Genomic DNA, 19,889 nt, shown 5'->3' on the forward strand with positions numbered 1-19,889 from the left:
GATGCAGGCTTTGAAATGCCGGACCGGATGCCTTGAGGTTAGCCAAGAGAGGAGGTTGCAACCTCGGTTAAAATCTTCGTAACTTCTAGAAGCGAATTTTTTTCCATTGCCAACCGTAAGTATTCCGCATTTTTGCGATAGAAATCTACAGCAGGGCTTGGGGCAGCATATCCCGCCCCTAAAATGAAGTGCGCAAGAGAACAGCTTACATCCTTTTTACTCCATATAGGGTAATTTGTGCTTAGAGTGTACCACTTGCAGCACACAGCATGGAAGTTGCAGCTGTATACTAGTGAGCTAAGGCATCGGGTAGAAAAATTTCTGGTTGCGCCGGCGCTGGTTCGAATCTCACTTGGGTCTGAAGTTTTTGCTGGATATCCTACGGACGGAAAACTTAGGAATTGTTCGGAAATGTTCGGTTTCATGCTCGTACTCCAGTTCGAACCTACATTGTTTTATGCTCGGTCTCAGGTTCGCCGCAGTTCTCGGACGATTCTCGCCTGAATTTGGCTAGAACTGATTAAAACATTTTGTGCTTAGTATGGAACTGTTTTGAAAGAACTTCAAGACATAAATCATGCCCATCAGTGCATACTCTCGCACCCCTGTTAGTGCTCACGTGACCACTGGCTTCAGTAGGTTTGAGCACGTTGCGGTTTACACAACTATCGTGCATTTGATTCAACGACTGTTACGGGAGCAGTTGAAGGAGATCTCACGTCTTCTTCACTAAATAATTCCGATGCCCGAACCGAGTTCCTATCACATGGAATACGCAACATTCAGTTAGGAACTTATAGCAGGCTTTTGATTACTCAGTTACCAAAAAAGGGAACAACTAAGATGAGCCCTATCACAGTAATGTGCTCGAGTCCTTCCAGTATAGCGGCCTCATATGGCATGCCAGGTTTGCCATCCCAAATTTACACACAGGCTACAAGGTACAGCTTATAGTACAGCCAAACAACAAAGCCGCTGAACCACCGCGGGGGGGCCCTGTGCAGGTCTAGCTAGGTTTCTTTCGTTCCACTGAAATGAAGGGCAGACGTATTGATAGACTCACAAAACCGTAGCGGGTCTGAAATCCACTTCAGTGCGTCAAAAATGCGTTTATTTTAGGGTTTAGTCGCTTTAAAATGCGTTCAATTGCTGCAGGGCCAACGTTCCTTCAGCAAGACTACACGCATTCGTTGACCGAAATTGGCCAGTCTGGCACTTATAAGCCTGATGTTATAGCCCACAGTCCGCTTATAAGCGTGACTCTACAGCATGGCGGCTTCTGCGTGGTGGCCTGCGCAAAGACGTCTGCGGTGGTCAGCGTCACACTTATAAGGGTAACGTTTTGGCTCGCTGTCAGCTTGCAAGCATGACGCGGCTTCCTCGCAGTGACCGTGCAGCAAGGCCTGTATCGATAAGGGCGTCGGCGCCGGCAAAAGTCGCTTATAAGCGTGACGCTAATGGCCCGCAGTCCGCTTGTAAGCGTGATGCTATCGCAGGGCGACCTCTTCTCGGTGGCCGTGCAGCAGAGCCTGCATCAGGGCGTCGGCGTCTGCGGGCGGCCCCAGTGCCCGGCGGCAGGCGGCCACGGTGCGCGCCTTGTGCGTGCCCGCCCTCAACGCGGCCGCCCGCTCGATGCCCCGGTTGAGCAACCGCACGCAGCGCGACAGCTCCTCGTGGCTCTGGCAGCGCACTCGGTGGTCGCTGACCAGCTCGCGGTTCAGTGCCTGCAGCTCCTGGTACCAGCGGCGCATGCCGTCACTGCGACAGAGGGCGCGCGCAGCGGTCATGCTGGAGCTCAAAACAACGAATAGTTGGTTGAGTTGATTTGAATGCATATCGAGGAGCATGAAGTGAGGACAACCAAGCTATCATCGTCATCAGCTTGACTACACCCACTGCAGGGCAAAGGCCTCTCCCATGTCTGTCCTTTGTCAGTTGCCGCCACTGTATCCCCGCAAACTTCTTAATCTCATCCGCCCATCTAACTTTCTGCCGTCCCCTGCTGCGCTTGCTTTCTCTTGGAATCCACTCCGTTACCCTTATTAAGGACCAGCGGTTATCTTGCCTTCGCATTACATGCCCTGCCCAAGCCCATTTCTTCCTCTCGATTTCAACTAACCTTCTATGAACCAAGCTATAGTAGGATGCAACTTAAAAAAAAAAAACAGCAGTTGCTAACACTGGGCCGTGGTCCGCGGCACTCCGCTGACCAATCGCAACTGTAAATGAAATCAGCTTTTTATTGCTTGACTATATCAAACAGTCGGCGTGTCAAAATCCTAGAGCTTATAATTTTTTTCTTGTGATAAGCTTCTTGTTTACGTAACAAGAAGCGTTTGAGCAGTTGGCAGGTCATGTAATTCATTAAAAACAGGGAATCGATAGTTCTAACGGAGTGCACTTGGAGTGCTCTAATGGAGTGCATTTGGACCCTCCCACAATTCGTTAACTTCATTTCAAACTTCTGGAATTTTTTCCGACTGACACAAGACATACGACGACGCTGGAATTTCAGCAGGATGAGCTTCTGACGCTATCGCGTAAAAACGGCGGGTCAAATATATGTGAAGAAGTACAAGAAAAAGGACTCTCCGTCTCCCCCCCCCACCTAGACCTGCTGCACATTGTTTTCAAATAAATGTCGATTTCAATGTCACTGTGAGCACAAAAGTCGCCTGCGGTTTGAGTCCTGCAACTAATGTTGTCTATGGCCGACTTTGTGTGTTGGTATCTACGCCCACTCTCGAATGGTCGCACTGCGTTGGCATCCGAGTGCCGGTTTTTCGATGCTTGCAGAGCAGAATTCTAAGATTTAGGTATATACTGAAAACTAAACATTCCGATTGAAGTCCCTGTCTGGTTTAAATTGAATTTTTAAAGGGTAGCGTCGTCCCGAACCAAAGTTATCTTGAACTGAATGCTGACGTTTCGGATCCAGCCTGGTTCTTTTGCAGAGGATGCATGCCTCCTTTTCAGGTAGCATACGCGCGTTTTTTTAAAGATGTGGCTGTATAGACAAGTGTAACAAAGCATGGGCATTCACGAAATATTTATGGCGGCGTAAGAAAACCAATGAGCTGCAGGCTGCCACAAGTTCAATGAGTCCTGCGCGTCTAATGCGATCTCTCCCCATCAAGCATAACCCTTGGCCCAAAAGTTGGGCTCAGCTCGCTCCTCATCACTCACTAGTCTCTCATCAGGCGGCAGTCCTCAGCACGCAGCAGCAGGCCCCGAACGATGCTTGCAGTGTCCGCCATGTTGGCCGAGATGGTGAGTCTTGTCGACTCGTGCTCCCGCACCTACGGAGAGGTCACAGCGACAGGATTTCACTTCGTGGACGGTTCCCCTGCTTTGAGCCACTTTACAGTACTGACTACCAATGAGGTTTTGTGGGGTGGGAATGACGCGGGAACAAAAACCCAAATGAAATCACAGCCTCTGGTCCACATGATCACATGTTTGACCAATAAGATGGAGATTTCGGTCTTTTCAGCTGTTGGCTGCACAGAGGCCCACAGTCATGCGTTAATGGGCCTGCATCGATCTTCAGGAAGGAAATTTTTAGTGAGATATAGAAGTCACTTTATATGTGTTTCTATGACAGGGTGCCGATTACGCAAAGAGTCGGACTCTTGTTAGATGGTGCGTACTATTCCGTCCTTTTTAGAGCACACCTCTTAGACACCCGTTCCTGGCTTCCGAGTCGTTGTCGTCGGCGTTGCCGGCGTAGTCGGCGTAACCCGTTGTTCAAATAGCAGAGCGAATTCACGCCACCTTGGAGGTGGCTGCCACGGGAAGATCCCGGAGGGTGGATAGCACCCTATCACGCCACCTGCCAGCCGTGAAGAGCTGTGCTCAAATTTTGCATTACCAGCTATCGTAATCGTGTGTCAATTTTTTTTAGAAGTAATGTGTTTTCCACCATACTTTGCTGTTAATATGCGTGCTTAGGCTGTTCCGGTAACTGTGCTAATGGGGATTACATGAAGTATTTTTCTTTTGCCGGCGTCTAAGGTTATCTACCGGAATCAGCCCCGCAAATTTCACTGTAAAAAGAAGCTTAACAGGGGGCCTTGGCGCTCACCATCCCAATAATAGAGGTTACAGTTTTGTTAATTAGTGAGCACAAATGAACATCGGTTCGCGAGAAAGACCTTCGTCCAGGAGGTTTACGTTTCTGGTCTAAGTTCTGCTTATCTTTAGGTGCTTTGGAGAAACTCAGAAATCCTCCCGATACTGGCGGTTGTGAATGTGTGTATCTACGCGCAAAAACGAAGTCCATTTCGTTTTGTGTGGGTGCGATACAACGACCCGTGCTATGCAGACGAAAGGTGAGGAAATCGTTACGTTACCTCTAGAGGGAACGGGCCACGCACCTTGGCGACGAGTGACCGGAGGCGTTCGTACTCTTCGGGAAAGTCTGCGCGTGAGTCCAGCTCCTGCAGCTCAAGGTAGGAGGCCAGCGACTGGACCATGTCAGCCGCCACGTCCATCAAGTCTGTCTCGATGCTCACCTGCACATCCCACGACGGCATGTGCACCCCCTTGTAAAGGGATTACGCCCGAAAACAAGCGGGTATTAAAACTTCCTTGGACGTCTTGCGGATGTTTAGGACGTTCTCCGCCTTGGACGTCCTCCCCTGCGGGCGTCCCTCCCTTGGACGTAATGTGGACGTTTAGGACATCCGCAGGACGTCCAAAGGAGTTTTAATGCTCATTGGGAAGGTGAGCTGTTCAAAAAATGACGGACGATTTAGCGTGGTTAGGCGAATTGCGAATTACGTGCGCGCGCGCCTCGTTTTCGGTTCGAGGCTCGGTTTACGACGGCAGTGCAAAAGCGGTGCGCTCTGGATCCATTGCACACGGATGGAAGTTGATGAGGACGACGACATGCACTGCACAGCGCGAGAGACTGGCAGTTAAACACGTGGGATGTTCGGCTGTGGCGATGAGGTAATGGCCGAAAGCAGCGGACAGCGAAGCTGATCAGTTCGAGCCGCCGCGGTTTTCGAAGCCCACTCGCGGCCATATGGTGTCTTGCCATAAAGTGTTTCGCATAGTTGGCATAAAGCCTGCTGGCAGGTTGCCACCTGCTGACCGTTGTAGGTGGGCCACCTGTCAGAGGCCTCGGGCAGACATACATCGATAAAATTTGAGATTGGGGGCTTTAGTGCTAGCAACACCAACTATAGCTGTATACACGTACACTCGAACCTCGTTATAACGAAACGGTCAATAACGAAATGATGGATATAACGAAGGAATGACAATTCCCCCTGGAAACTCACTCAACACGGGCTATAACGAAGCTACGGCTATAACGAAGTAATCGCCGGGCACATTCAAGTTCGTTATAACGAGATTGAACCGTGGAACACATTACGCTCCTAAATATAGTAACGCTCTTCATGGAGTTAAGTGGAGGCAACCTGGGGCGGTAATGACGAGCGTCTACGCACCTCTCCGTTGTCCAGCACGCCGATGGTGATCGGCTTGCACTGGTGGCGCAGCGCGAGGAAGCTCACCCGGAACGCTTCCTGCTGGTGCACGTCCTCCGGCAGCAGGAAGTTCTTGTTCACCCACGACGCCACCTGCGTGCACGGGGACATAAGTCTACTTCCTCTCAACACATATCCGTCGCAGAACTCAATGAACATCAAAACAGCTATGGACCTACTGCGGACATTCAGGACGTCTTCAGAACGTCCAAAGGAGTTCCAGTGCTCATTGGGAACTTACGTTCACAAGTGCAGAGTGGTGGCTCGCTGTGCTCGTGGGTTCGGCTGCTTAGCACGAGGACGCGAGATCGAATCCTGGCCGTGACGGCTGCCCCATCTCGATGGATGCTCAATGTAAAACCCAGTGGGTATTGAAACTCCTTTGGACGTTCTACGGATATTTAGGACGTCCGCAGTAGGGTGTCCGCGAGAGTTTCAGTGCCAATTGCGAAGCGCCAGAATGCTGCGCGTGCCATGTCGGTGCACAAAGAACCCCAGTAGGTCCGAATTCGAAGTCCTTCATTACACCTTTTTCTGCTGTGTATTTCATTTGTCTGCCTGCTTAATCCCATCCTTTAGGACGCGGTTGAGGTGTCCATACGGGGGTGCGACAATTACTGTACTTTCCATTTTCTCATGCAACGTTTGCCTTTTTCATTTGCTATCACGCGTTCGCGAGCCAACCACTGGAGTCGGAAATCCGTCACCTCACGCTGGCATAGCTTCCACTTCGTCTTCAGCAAGCGGAGAAGGAGCTAACAAAGAGCTTGTCCATGCCGCGATGCAACTGCTTTTGTTCTTCTGCGAACGCTCCATCCATTTCTCATGTCACGCTGTGGTAGCTGGAAGCAGCACGGACAGCGTCGTAAATAACAAGTTGGCAGCTGCCTCTGCGTTGAGGAACACGACTCTGTGGAGCGTACTGTATTCCACAACTGTGAGACTTTGGCTGTAAACAACTCGTAACAGCTAAAACGTCGTAGTGACTTGTCCTCCCCCCCCTCCTCTCAGTGTGCGTGTGTGTGTGTGTATGTGTGAATGAAACAAGTGAATGCCCGCAGTTATTTTGTTAATAACGAACAGAAAAACAGACGTTGTGTGAAAAAGAAAAGCCTCTCGTGAACGAATGCAGGAGGATTGCACGCAGTAACTTATTCCCACATGGATTCCGGCGCTTTATTATTCGTACGCCTCGAATACTCCTCATAAGCGATACTACACGAGGAATTACAAATGCAGGATCAGCCGAATGATCTTTTTTTCTGAGGTTGCTCTTGAAGAGCGCTGAACGGAGTTTGAATAGAACTTGAACAGAGATGGAGAAGGTGGTAAAATTATGGAAAGAGTGCGACAGATGCGTATTGGAGGGATCGGGATTGATTTTGATCAGCCCGACGTTCTAATGCACAGCACAAAAGCTTGTTTGGATTTCGCCTCAATCGAAGCTAAATGCGGTTGCCAAGGGCCAGAGTTGATCTAGCTACCTCATAGACTCAGCATCCAAACACAGATATCGAGTTTTCGCTGCGGGCCGTATCGATGTTCACTTGGATTCAGGGGGAAATTTAAAGTTGCCCCCATACCAAGCGAGAAATTTTACTGTGACAACCGCGCTGAGTCCCACTTTTTTTCACCGTAAAAACGCCGAAGAAATATGATTCAAACGGGACCGCCCTCTCCTCAACCGTTCCTTCTAATTAGGAGTGTCCTATATAACTCCTCCCCTGCCTGGATTCCGCAAGTGGCCTGGATATAAGTTTCAGAAAACAACGGATCCAGATAATTAGAAGATTTAAAAAGTCATAAAGGCTCGAGCTTGTGGCGCCCCCGACAGCCGCATTTTTAAAGGGGATGATCGCAGTCACCATCTATCCATGCTTTATCTTCAAAACCAATTGTTTTTTTTTTTCACCCTCCATTCATGCCGAGTATCGGACCAATCACAACGTCAGATCACTTTGGACGCATGAGTCCTATGGCCAGGGTTTTCGTAGCTGGCGCGATCGCCTATAGTTAACACCAAGTTCAACTCCATCATGGTCATCATCAACCCCCTTACAAGTCCATACAGGCCAAAGTTTTTATACATTAAGGTTTAGCCTGCGGCAAAGTAAAAAAAATTCTCAGGGACGCCTAATTTACTATGTGTTGTCAATGCGACAGCATTCGCAACTGTCCATGTCTTTACAGGAAGTGCCGTCACTACTAGTCCGATGACGTCACTTCCCCCGGCCAATGGGCGAATTTTATGGTTGACGGTGCATTTCGGTTCCACGGATATGCTGCAGGTTAAGCCTGAACGTTGGGAAATGTTTAGAGTTGAAAACAATAGTGTCACTGCCCACGCAGAGTGCACACATCACGAGAACGCCTGTATAGAGGGTTAAGGACGTACCCTGTACGGCCGGTCGTTGATGCGGAATCGCACACTGCCGGCAGGCCTATCGCGCGGCTCCTCGGAGAGCAGGTAGGCAGCGTAGCGGGGAAGCTGCCGGGACAGTTCGAACACGTGGAAGTGCTCGCTGCTGCAACAAAAGGGAGGAGGGAGGTGGCGCATGAGTTCCAGTAGCCCGCGTGAGGGGATTTCCTTGTTTCCATTGGCCACCTGCCAACCAGATTTTTTTTACCGCATGTAAAATTTGTTATGTCGCGTGTAATGTAAGAATTTTACTGGGGGTAAGGGTGGGCTTAAGTGGGCGGGTGGTAGGTGGCTCTTCTGGAGGATGGCGGTTGGTCGAGAGTGGAGGCGTGTGGGTGGGCAGCCCTTCAGCTGGAAGGGGGGGGGGGGGTCTTGAAGTGGTGGCTAGCTAGCAAGTGGGCACTAAAACGTCTAGGACGTCCAGGAGGTCCATGCGACGTCCAAGGGAGTTTCAGCTCCCACTGGGGCAGTGCCTCTGGTGGGCAGCTGGCTTTCTAACTGCGTCTTTGAATTTGATTTCACCGTCACTTTTTGGTTGCACTGCTGGGTAGGTTTCTAGTAAGTGGATGCCTTGTAGATGGAGGAGGTAGGTGCCGCTTCTGGAGGGTGGAGGCTTCACTCGTTGAGGCTTCACACAGAGAAAATTGCTTGCCATCAAATGGATAACGCTGTCATTTTAAAAGCCAAGTGCCACTCTATCGCAGTGAAGAAATGTCCCAACAAATGTGCACCTAGGTTGTTCTCGCGCTTTGTTATAGTGTTCAGTAAACTTCACTGATGTCGAATGGTGGGCCCTATGTGCTTTTTTCTCGTCCCTTGAGTGGTGTTGCGCTAGTTCTAATATCGGAATAAATGGAGTTAATGCACAACAAAGCGTGAATAGCGAGGTCGCTTTTTGGAATAAGAACAGAATGATGATAGAAGAAACAAATAAAGAGAATACAAGACAAATAGCAGACAGACCTTCTTACGTGCACTATGCCATTTTTTCTTCTTTCCATCATTCGCACTGTCACTGCACAATGCCTGTTATAGTCACCGACTTACATACCTGTCAGCCCGTCCCTATGGTCCCTAGACATATTTTTAGGGACAATACTGATGGCATGGTCCCCAGAAATATAAATATTTCTAGCGACCACATTGTCGCCACTGGTCGAAGCTCCACCTTGGTCGCCACTGGGGCCCTTTAAACTGACAGCAGTTACTTGTTGACCGTTTCCGGAGGTTCACGTTACAATGCTTGCCAAAACAGTAGAATGGCGGGCCGACTCGCCTGTCGCGGTGTCCCACGAGGACCTTGAGGTGCAGGTCGACGGGCAGGTCCTTGGGCGGGCACAGCGGTAAGCTCACCTCGGAACGGACCGCATCAGCCTTCGGGTGGCTGCGTACGAGCACAAGTCACGTCATGTCCCCGTCCGATGGACTCCCACCGATGTCGTGTACTGCGTACTGTACACCATATTGGCGCCAGGCATTACGGCGCGCCAAGCATTTTGTCGCCAAAATTCTTTTGTGCCTAGAACGCTGCACAGCCGGTGCTGTACTGTCTATACAGAGGAGTCAAGTCTGATTTAGGGTGTTAGGAGAGGTGAGTGAACGGCTCGACTGATAGCTGAAACAATGGGAAGAGAAAACGACGTTAACTATCCTCAGTAAATCATTATACGAACCTTTCTTCACGTTGACGTTGGTGAATGGTCAAGTTTCGTCCACATCCTCCACTACGCCAACAGATTCGGCATTGCAGCTCACGGCTGACATATATGATGTCAAAGACAATTAATTCTCTTTCAGAAACACATTAACTTCGAAGGGCTGCCACTGATGTGATCTTTAAGTGAATGAAAGCGAGTTTGATGCTTCCAGGAAAAAAAAAACAAAAACCACTTGCTCATTTTGAAGATCATCGACCTAAAAAACAGCTTCCTTAAATTAATTTCGTATCGGCTGTACGCGTCTGCGCTGTAAGCACCTTACAAAGAACGCCAGACATAAATTATAATCGTAAGCATATATATTATAAGCATAACATTGTCATGTAAAAACGCTCTACGCTCATTAGATGCTCTGTGAAGAAACGCACAATAAATTTAATGCTTACAGGAATGCATTCGCAGTTTCCTGTAGCCTGCGGCAAAGTGTCACGCGGTTTAGCGGCATTATTCCCTCCTCCCAGGCGAAATCCATATAAAGCCACTTTATACGTGTCAGCTAATGCTGGCATCGTTCATCGAATTGCTCCCTGCCATACTGCTGCAAAAAGGGAAGGAGGGGGGGGGGGGGGGGGGTGCGTCGAACACCGACTGCAGCGGGGTTTGCAACACCCTGACAACCGCCGCTCTCTGCTGGCTGTCCGCCAAACGGCAGCGCTATCCTAACACCAAACGAGCACTTCTTAACGCTGAACGACTGAACGTTAAGGGCGCTTTCCGGTGAGATCTGTGCGTCACAGCAGTTGATGATCTCCACCTTGCGCATTAAAGAGAGACACTGAAGTACGTAGAGTGGACACTCAAAAAGAAACAGAAAAAAAATATTGCTCAGCCCACACCGCGTATTGCATAACGGGCTTCACTGAGGTACAGGATATAGTTTGAGGCATTTTAAATGATTGTGGAAAAGAGCCTCGCCCGCACCACTACTGTATCGCGGGTACTGAAGTACATGAGTTAGATGGGGCAGTAAAAAGAACTAAAGAAATAATGAGTCCAGTCTGTAGCACCAGGTGGCGCAACGGGCGGGTTCTGAAGTACATAAAGCAGCGTGTGAAGGTAAAAAGAAATAAAAATGTTATCGCCCAGCCGACAACACCTAAGGCCCAGCAGGCTGGTACTGTAGTACGTAAAGTAGTGCGGGCAGTTAAAAAGAAATAAATATAATATTGCCTTATCATGCGAACTTCGAATGCAACATTTTGAAACTAATTCATTCAGCCCGCATATATCGAGAAGTCCGCACAAAGGCGAAGAACCTTACCGGCAACATTTTTTTTTGTAGAACGTGAAGTCCGGACACTGAAGTTTGCTTTTTATTTTTTTACCGCTGGATGCAACCTGGTGACAATGCTTCTCTTTTTTATTACATAACAATTCAAAAAGAAAGCAGCAGGCATCATTTCTAGAGTCCAACAGGAAACAGCCTCCGCAGAACCTCTCCGATGCTCAGTTTTTCGCGAGGCGCTTTTCGAAGAGACGACAGTGCGCTGAAGTATACGGGCAGTTACACTTCACGTGCGTACTCCCCAAAAGCAGTATGTCGAAAGTTAACCTTGATCCTCGTCTTCGAGCCTTTGTCGTTCCATCTTTCGGCTCCTCTTATCTCTTTATGCGCTCCTCCGGTCGTCTGGCTATCGCCCTCCATCCTTTGCGTCGAAACTGCCGGCGTCATCCGGTCCTCAGAGCAGCCACTCAGTCGTATTACGCATCCGATCCGTACCTGCTTCCAGTCACCCTTTGACGGCGCCGGCCCCGCGTTTCGCGCCAGGGTTTCTCTCTCTCCTCCTCATCCTTCGCTCCTTCCTCTTCCTCCTCGCCTCGCCCGGCCCTTTCCTGCAGCGCGGACTCTGAGCGCGCTTCGTAGAAAGGCAATTGCTTCTGAGCGGTTGCTGGTTGTGCTGTCGTGAAGTGTGTGTTCCGACGCTGCAAGGCGAATCATGGCTCGCGACGCCGGTGCATTCGCGGACGTGCGCTACCACCGGCAACAACAATGGAAGAGGTGAGTTAGCTTTACTCCAGGTGGCGCCATCCGCGGGAACCTCTTCGTTATTTCGAGCAGTCCGCACTTCCATACACTGCGAGCCGCGGGTGAAAAACACGAGGAAAGTTTGCCAAGGCCTACGTTTTGCAACACCGCCGGGCGAGGAGTGGGGTGTTAAAATAAGCTGTCTAGAAGCTTTCTTAGCGTTTACCTGATAGCGTAATGCGGAGGAGAGAACAAACGCGAAAATCGAGCGCACACGTGTCTCCTGACGGGAGCACCGATACCTGGGCTGCTTTGTGCTCGACACGCGGGTCCCGAGTGCAGCCGTCAGCGTTGCTCTCTACCTGCTGCAGCGGCGGCAGCGGTTCGTCGACGACACGTGACACCGCTTGAAGGGTGACGCATGAAAAGCGCGCAGCGCACGTGCTCTTTTTGTCGCGCGGCCAGTTGCTGGCGTGCGTGCGTGCATTGCGTCGCCGCCAGATGGCGCCAGGCGTACATTTGTCTCGCGCCATCCGAGCGCTTTCTTCGCTGGAGCCTGGAGTTGTCATGCATCGATGAATACAGTCGGATACAAGTCAAGAAAAAAGCGGCTTTTCCCCGTCACAGGACCCGATTCCAGCTAATGGTGTTGGCCGCTTCACATGAACCTGCTGTCGTGCCAGTATACTATGACAATTCAGGAAAGGGACTACCCCCCGACAGTGTAGGGAAGGGACTATCCTGCCTGCATTATTACACTGGCAGGCTCACGAAAATCTACCGAAGCCATTGGCTGGAAAGGGGTCCTCCGACGGGGAAAAAATCGATTTCTTCTTGACTTGTATATACGACTGGACATTCGGAAAGAGTGTCCACTGAGAAAACGCAGCATAGCGATTTATCATTATGCGAGAAGATCCTATCACAAAGAAGTCAGTTTTGTTTGCGTTTTTAAAGGACACTGGACATCTCGACAAGCGCTGATTTCACCTTGCATGTTACTTTCATGCATTCTTCACGCTGTGAACTCTGTTAGCCCATTTGTCGGACTATGCACTTCATCGTTTAATATGCTACGTTATTTCTCGCCGATGCACCTTAGTACGCATTTCACGGCCGCATTTTATCTTCTCTTTTTCTTTTATTTTACCTTTTCCGAAACGCTCTCCTTCCGTCTTTATATCCCAAATTCCCATACCCACGCAGAGTAGCATGCCATTGATTTTTAAACGCCGGCTAAATTCTCTGCTTTTTTTATTAAAGGGTTTCTCTCAGTTAAAGCGATGGTACCAGAAATATGCAAATCTCAATAAGAACATGTGAGACAAAACATAGGAGTGATCAGGTACAACAAAAAGGACGAGAATGCACGAACGTCTCTGTCATTTGCGTCCGTCACTGCAGCGACTGACGCAAGCAACGTGACGCTGAGGGGTGTGGACTGATAGGCAAAGAAAAAAAGCATCCATTTTCGTCTGTTTACGAGCCACCCTATCTGCACAATGCTGTCAGCGGCCGAATGTTTTGCCTAACACGCCGGTCACACGTGCGTCGAGGACGTAGGCCGGGAGAGACCTATTAACGGCAACATGCGAAGGGCTCCTTGCGCGCGCATTCAACGCTCGCAACATGCCGTCCTTTCGCCTCTGCAGCGGTGGAAAGTGTTTACAGAGAGGCTCCAAAGTGAGTCGCGTCCGTTGTCACGCCGTATCGACCACTTCAAAGCTAGCCAAGTTTTGCAAAGAGTTTTCACAGAAATTTTCGAAGCACTTACTTGTGAACAATGTAAGACTAAGACATCGCCCGACAACTATATTCTAGTTGAAGATCCCGTAAATCATCGTCCTCTAGGAGCAAGTTTCAAACACTATGTTTGGAACATATACAATCGCCTGAATCGCAGTGTTGCACACGTCTACAGCCGAATGTACATTTTCGTGCAAACACTGCATCGTCAAGCCAAACGCCAGGCATTTACACTTCCCCCAGTACCAGTGGAGGCTGAAGTGCTTCTTAATTAAGCAACTCTCATAGACAGTGGCGCCCCTGTGACAATTAGGTGGTTCTAAGAAGCTTGTAGGGACGCGCTACATTGCGAAAGATTTCGCACGCGCGCAAGAGAGGTATACAGTTGAACTTCGTTATAACGAAATTGAAGGGACCCGGCGATTACTTCGTTGTAGCCGTATCCTCGTTATAGCCGGTGTTGACCGAGCTTCCAAGTGGAATTGTCATTCCTTCGGGATATCTATAATTTCGTTATAACCTGTTTCGTTGTAACGAGGTTCGACTGTGCTCAAAACCACTACACGCCTACAAAAGCGGTGTATGAAGCACTATTGTCTTTCGCCCGACAATAGTGCTTCATACACCGCTTGGACACAAGGACTTCATCATCGTTCATTGCTCGGTTTCATTAGATCAGTGAACGTTTTCTCATTTATTTAGGCATCCTCATCTATCATTACATATCGTTTTATGCCCTGAGGCAATCACCATCGCTTTAAAAAAGTGCTAAATCGAGCAACTTGGTGTCGCATACTTAATAGAAGACAGCGAAGAATACAGGACGAATATGGAGGCCAACACATAGTCGCTAACTAATTTTAAAGTCACACTGAATGCAATACACGTAACACAGAAAAGTAATTACGGTCTCCTAATTATTCATTATCATTTCCCTCCTGCTGTATGCAGGTCGAGGTTAGAAGACCTATAAATCACTTGTGAGATCTGTGATTATGAATCCGGGAACGCCACATTCTTTATCCAAAGACCAACAAAAGGACTACTCACGCAGACTCAGCAACCTTCTTGTTGATTCAGTACAAGCTTCTCGCGACACTTCACATATTGCCTCATTTGTCGTGGTTTGTGTAGCGTACTCACTAGACGAGGCTCTCGCCGTCGAAGATGCCCTCTGCGAAGAGGATCACAGCCCTGATCACGGTCTCGTTGTTGGTCTCCAGGGCCAATTCCACGTGCGGCTGCAACGCGCAACACCGCCCTCGGTTGTACTAACCATTTTGGCGAATGGGAAAGAGATCTTCCTGACTAGCACTACTGACTGTATAGAGGAGCACAGATCGCGTGAAAAAATGTATGCTAAAAATAGCAACGCGCAAAGCTGCTGAAAATGCGAGTACGGATGTATACTTGCCGTCAAAAGTAAATGGAGGGCGAGTTTGTCGAAAAATTTTAATTTCTTTAAATCTAAAGCATAATGGTCCATGTTTGTTGGTGCAGTGATATTCGCACAATCACAATTAGGCTGCACATATGTATTCAAGGATGAATGAATTTGGAGGGCAATGATTAAATTTTTTTGTTAATATTGCCTTCCATTTACTTCTAACGGAACCTGTACATGTACAGTCGTGAGAAATAGTAGGAAATATTAGGAATGTTAGGAATAACGTTATGACTATTCTTACAAAATTTCAAGTTTACATTATTTTGCTACTATTTATTTTTCCCCCCAATCGTGTGAAATGTCTGCCGAGCTAACAAAATGTGGCAGACGGCTGGTTGAACGTATATTGCATTTCTACAGGCATGCTTAGAACGTTTTTTCAACAACAAAAACATTGAATTTTGGATTTTTTCGATGCAGTGTCAGTAGACAAGCGTTGACTAAGAAAATTTCATGCAAGAAATGCAGAAAATAGAAAAACAAACAAATGTGGACCTTCAGTATGGTTATAGAAGTACAACTATCCTAACGCAATAAAAAAAAAGAGACACTTATGCTCCGCGTTAAGGATACGACAAGATATCGTTAACGGGTTAATTGCCGTATATTCGAAATTGGTCACTCTCTACATTCCTAGATCCCTGGGAGACCTCACACCTCTACTGGCGCAATGGTGCAGCGGTTAAGCGATGCGCCACTGCCCTGCGATATGGCAGGTGCTCCCAGCGGTGGGCCTTGTGCGATCCAGGTTACTCTTCCCGAGCACCCTCTCGAGACCAGCAATTAATTTAACTGCCACCTGCCACTTGCCCATCAGATTGCAAGGTCACGTCGTGTGGCTTAGGTGGGACACCTGTAGGCTACTTCTCTTGGAATATGTCGTGGATTTCTCGCTCACTGCCAAAACAACTCATGCTCTTCTGCGTCACTGGCTCCTTTAAAAAAAAAATTCGGGGGGGGGGGGGGCACTTTGCTGACCTAAAGTGCGGTGAGGCGAAAGCCTTTAGCGCGGTGTTGCTGCTTGTCTCACTGTTGTGTGCTTAAGATGTTAATTAAGAACACAATTGTTTGTGAATCTTAAATGCTGGAGACACTGGAGGGCGTTTGGGAGGCATCCGTCTGATTCGACGCCTTTCTGCAAACACTCTCCAGCGTCCTAGACAAGAACTACATATGCGTTGGCAGGAAGAGCGTAGATTTGTGCGATGTAGTTCTTCCACAACCTATGTACAGGGCCTTATACAATGGAGGCCAGGGACGCGACGTACTTAAGCGTGTGAAGGCGATGCAGGTGCCGCCAAGTGCAAAAACTTTTTTCTTTAAATTACATACCGGAACACTACCAGTAAAGGAATTCTTGGAAAGGAAGCAGTTATTTCTACCTTGGGGATCACATTGTTTAATTTGTAAACAACCAGAAACAATAGACCACGTTTTTTTGCACTGTTGGGAGGGGGTATACTTTTGGGACATCTTGCAACGGACTTTAAAAAAGGAATTTCCGCTCGACGCTCATGGTATTCGGTACTTGCCTGTAGAGAGTGAGGATGGGACACCATTCGACCTCATTATGCTAATGGACCTCCATTGTATTTGGCGCTCCAGAATGGCAGGATATCATTGCGATCCTGATGCACGGCCAGCACGGATCTATTTTCGTGAGTGCATGCATAAGTATATTGAAGTTCAGAAACTTGCTCCTGAAGATCCCGAGTGGCTCGAAAGAGTCGAGCCTTTGGTGACGCTTAAGGAGTTTTAATATGATGAAGCCACGCACCCCCGGACGGATAGTGTTGTTAATTATTGCTCATTGCGCTCTGTAAGTGTATTTGTGTACTGTGGTTCTTGCCGAAGACAGGCAATAAATAAAAAAAAAGCAGGAAGTAGCGTAGCCATTAGCACGCTAGGCTGCGGAACGGAAGGGTGGTGGTTCGAATCCCATCGTGCACAAAGGTTTTTTTTTTCTGGTCTGACTAGCAAAAGCGTGACACCTCTGCTGGCAACCTTCTGTCGACAACGATGAGGCATTAAAAGCTTTCGCCTTAATAAACGAAACAGTCGCAAAGAAAGCAGTTTAACTAAATGAGCAAAAGTGAGAAAAACATTACTGAGAGAAAAAAAAGCATTCGAAGTTTGCCACCACATTTGCGTCTCCTGACTGCACCACGGTTCCAGTCCCTGATGTCCTTTTGAATTAATGTTTCTTGGATACCTCTTTCTGCCTGTCACTCTACACAAAAAGGAGTAGACTGCCCTCATAGCAGACACTCTTCTATGCTGTAAACAGAGAGGAGTAAAAAGGGTGTAAACTGCCTTCATTGCGCACGCCCTTATATACTCTAAACAGAAAGGATTAAAAAGGGTGTAAACTGCCTTCATTGCGCACGCCCTTATGTACTCTAAACAGAAAGGAGTAAAAAGGGTGTAAACTGCCTTCATTGCGCACGCCCTTATATACTCTAAACAGAAAGGAGTAAAAAGGGTGTAAACTGCCTTCATTGCGCACGCCCTTCTATGCTCTAAACAGAAAGGAGTAAAAAGGGAGTAAACTGCCTTCATTGCGCTAGAGGACAGCTTACTCTGCTTTTACTCTCATATACGCGTATTCGTGTTTAAAGTGTATGAAGCCCTTTCTAGCTGAGTGTAGTGGGCTGTTGCGTGCTAGCAACAGTGCACGAAGAACTCGGCAGCACATTCAAGGCCTCTACCGATCAAGCCACTTTACACTCTCGCTGGCCGCGGAGCCTGAAGAGCTCGGACGCGCCTCCATGACGCCCTCCGTGATAAATTCATTCGCGGCAGCCCGCAGAGAAGTGTGCGTACAGTTCGTGACCTCACGAATTTAGCTTCGACAGCCGTAGCAATCAGCCGTTTTGTGTTTATTTTTAAAAGAGCGTCGGCCTACGACCGCTGAAGTGCGAACCCCAAAGTAGCGCCTCCTCTATTTTATGGCGCTGTCAAAACAATATAATCCGAGATTATGTAGCAATCGTATCCAACCGATCTCGAGAGCAGACGTCGCTTCGTAGGCTCGCTGGTATAGAATCCGCCGTGGTTATGTGGCATGACCTTAAAACTTTGGATTTTGTATCGTTACTTCTGGTCATGGTGTCGAACTGAGGTGCCAGACTAAAAGGCGAGGAAACAAGCTTTTGGCCGAGGCCAACACAGCTCCGATCGGTCGAGGCTCCGCACATATAACGAGGTGCCAAAAACGATGATTTTTCTACCGTTTCGATATACGAGGTCTGTTAGAAAAGTATCCGACCTTTGGCCGTAGAAAAAAAACTTGCATAACTCGAGCGTTGCAAACCTAGTCACCTTCAAAGTAGTCTACTTGGGACTCCACACACTTCTCCCAGCGGTGCTGCCATTGTGGGAAGTATTCCGAAAAGGCTCCTTTCGGAATGGAGTTTAGCTCAGCTGTCGTTGTAGTCATAATGTTCTTCCTTGTCTGAAATCGCGCTCCTTTCAATGGCTTTTCGATTTTGGGAACCAGCCAGAAATCGCAGGGACCATATCAGGACAGTAAGGAGTCTGTTGAACTACAGGAGTCTGGTTTTTCGCCAAAAAATCTGAATCGAGTGCGAGGAATGTGCAGGAGCATTGTCGCGATGGGTGCGCCAATTTCCTGTTGACCTCAGCTCCGGGTTCTTGCGCCGCACAGCATCACGTAGGCAACAAAGAACATCCCTGTAGTACTCTTTGGTCATTGTTTGGCCCTGTGGAGTGCGTACTCGTGGTCTGCCACTCAGAGGGTGTCAAAGAAAGCAGTCAGCATAACTTTCACATTGTTGCGCACTTGGCGGGCCTTCTTAAGTCTTGGTGACGTGGAATGCTTCCACTGTGACGACTGGGATCTGGTTTCCGGGTCGTACCTGTACACCCAAGACTCGTCACCAGTGATTATGATGAAGTCGGGGTCACTGTTTGCGAAATCCAGCGTGTCCTGTGTGACTTCAACACGAAGCTGCTTTTGCTCCACCGTGAGTAGCTTCGGCATGAATTTCGCCGCAACTCTCTGCATGGCCAAATCTTCGGTGATAATGGAATGTGGGGAGAAATTGCTCATGTCCACCTCTTCCTCAATTTCTCGCATAGTCACGCGACGGTCCCGCATCACCATAGCGTTCAGTTCGGCAATGACCTGGTCATTTTGACATGTTGATGGTCGATTGGAGCGTGGCTCGTTCTGCACCGACGTGCGGCCATCTTTAAATCAATTGTACCACTGCTTAATCTGTGTGCTGCTAATAGCATCGTCACCGAAAGCCGTCTGAATATTTAGAGTGGCTTCCACTTGGCTGTCGCCCAGTTTATGGCAAAATTTGATGCAGTAGCGCTGCTCCTCTCACTCCGCCATTTTCCTTGCAATAAAAAACCGACGAGAGCACTGCGCACTGCCTCACTCAAATGCTGCGTCCCAGCGACTGACGCTATCGGCAGGCGGGAAAAAATTCGTGCATGCGCATGAATGTTCAAGGTCACCTGATGCAAGCGCGCTTGTTTCATATCCATCAGGTGTTCGCAAACAAAATTAAAGTTGGATACTTTTCTAACAGACCTCGTATACCACATGCACCACCGCGGTTGATGAAACGATTTTCTCTTAGTATTTCCCTGTAGGTTTCCGCAATTAAGCTTCGTGACAGCATAGACAACGAGTCATACGAATAGATACTCGTACTTAGACTTCTGAAACAAACAAACAAACAAACAAACAAACAAACAAACAAACAAACAAACAAACAAACAAACAAACAAACAAACAGTTTTTGATAATTTTTCATCATTTAAAACCCGCACCCCTCCTTACGCCGTAACAAGGTGCATAGAAAAGCTTAAGTGAATTCAGTAATATCGCCCGGCCAGTCGTGGCCTGTTGGCTTGCAAATGTTACAGATTTCGTTTTATGTATAGACTTGGAACAGGAAACAAGAAAAAAGCGATGTAAAGAAGAAAAAATACGTGCTCTACTCGCGTGTCAATGATTTAAAAGTTCATTTAAGGTTATTGAAACCAAAAGAATTCAGTGATCTAGCAAATAGAGCCCCAATTCACAACGCCCACGTTTCTACACGGAGCTCGGGAAAAA

General features: G+C 48.3%; 2 protein-coding genes across 5 annotated transcripts in view; one reads left to right on the forward strand and one right to left on the reverse strand.

Annotated features, from left to right (window-relative positions):
* Positions 1-1,131: 1,131 nt before the first annotated feature.
* The window catches only part of LOC149366001 (BBSome complex member BBS2-like), a 36,654-nt gene continuing 17,896 nt past the window's right edge, over positions 1,132-19,889 (reverse strand). For 2 of the 4 annotated variants that reach the window (XM_089547501.1, XM_089547489.1), the window contains 7 exons: positions 14,491-14,588; positions 9,194-9,301; positions 7,894-8,023; positions 5,460-5,591; positions 4,377-4,514; positions 3,187-3,299; positions 1,132-1,758 (listed from right to left, as the gene is read on the reverse strand). In XM_089547501.1, the coding sequence (XP_089403627.1) occupies positions 1,488-1,758; positions 3,187-3,299; positions 4,377-4,514; positions 5,460-5,591; positions 7,894-8,023; positions 9,194-9,301; positions 14,491-14,588 (990 nt within the window). In that variant the 3' untranslated portion in view covers positions 1,132-1,487. The remainder of the gene's footprint in view (positions 1,759-3,186; positions 3,300-4,376; positions 4,515-5,459; positions 5,592-7,893; positions 8,024-9,193; positions 9,302-14,490; positions 14,589-19,889) is intronic. The other 2 variants (XM_089547498.1, XM_089547508.1) reach the window with 2 other exon arrangements.
* Positions 11,361-19,889, forward strand: part of LOC149366002 (sodium-dependent glucose transporter 1A-like) — a 71,885-nt gene continuing 63,356 nt past the window's right edge. Inside the window, exon 1 of the mRNA XM_089547516.1 lies at positions 11,361-11,634. Within this exon, the coding sequence (XP_089403642.1) occupies positions 11,573-11,634 (62 nt within the window). The 5' untranslated portion in view covers positions 11,361-11,572. The remainder of the gene's footprint in view (positions 11,635-19,889) is intronic.

Source organism: Amblyomma mixtum, chromosome 1, assembly GCF_055824585.1.
Source record: "Amblyomma mixtum isolate Tamu chromosome 1, ASM5582458v1, whole genome shotgun sequence".
Taxonomy (NCBI): Eukaryota; Metazoa; Arthropoda; class Arachnida; order Ixodida; family Ixodidae; genus Amblyomma; species Amblyomma mixtum.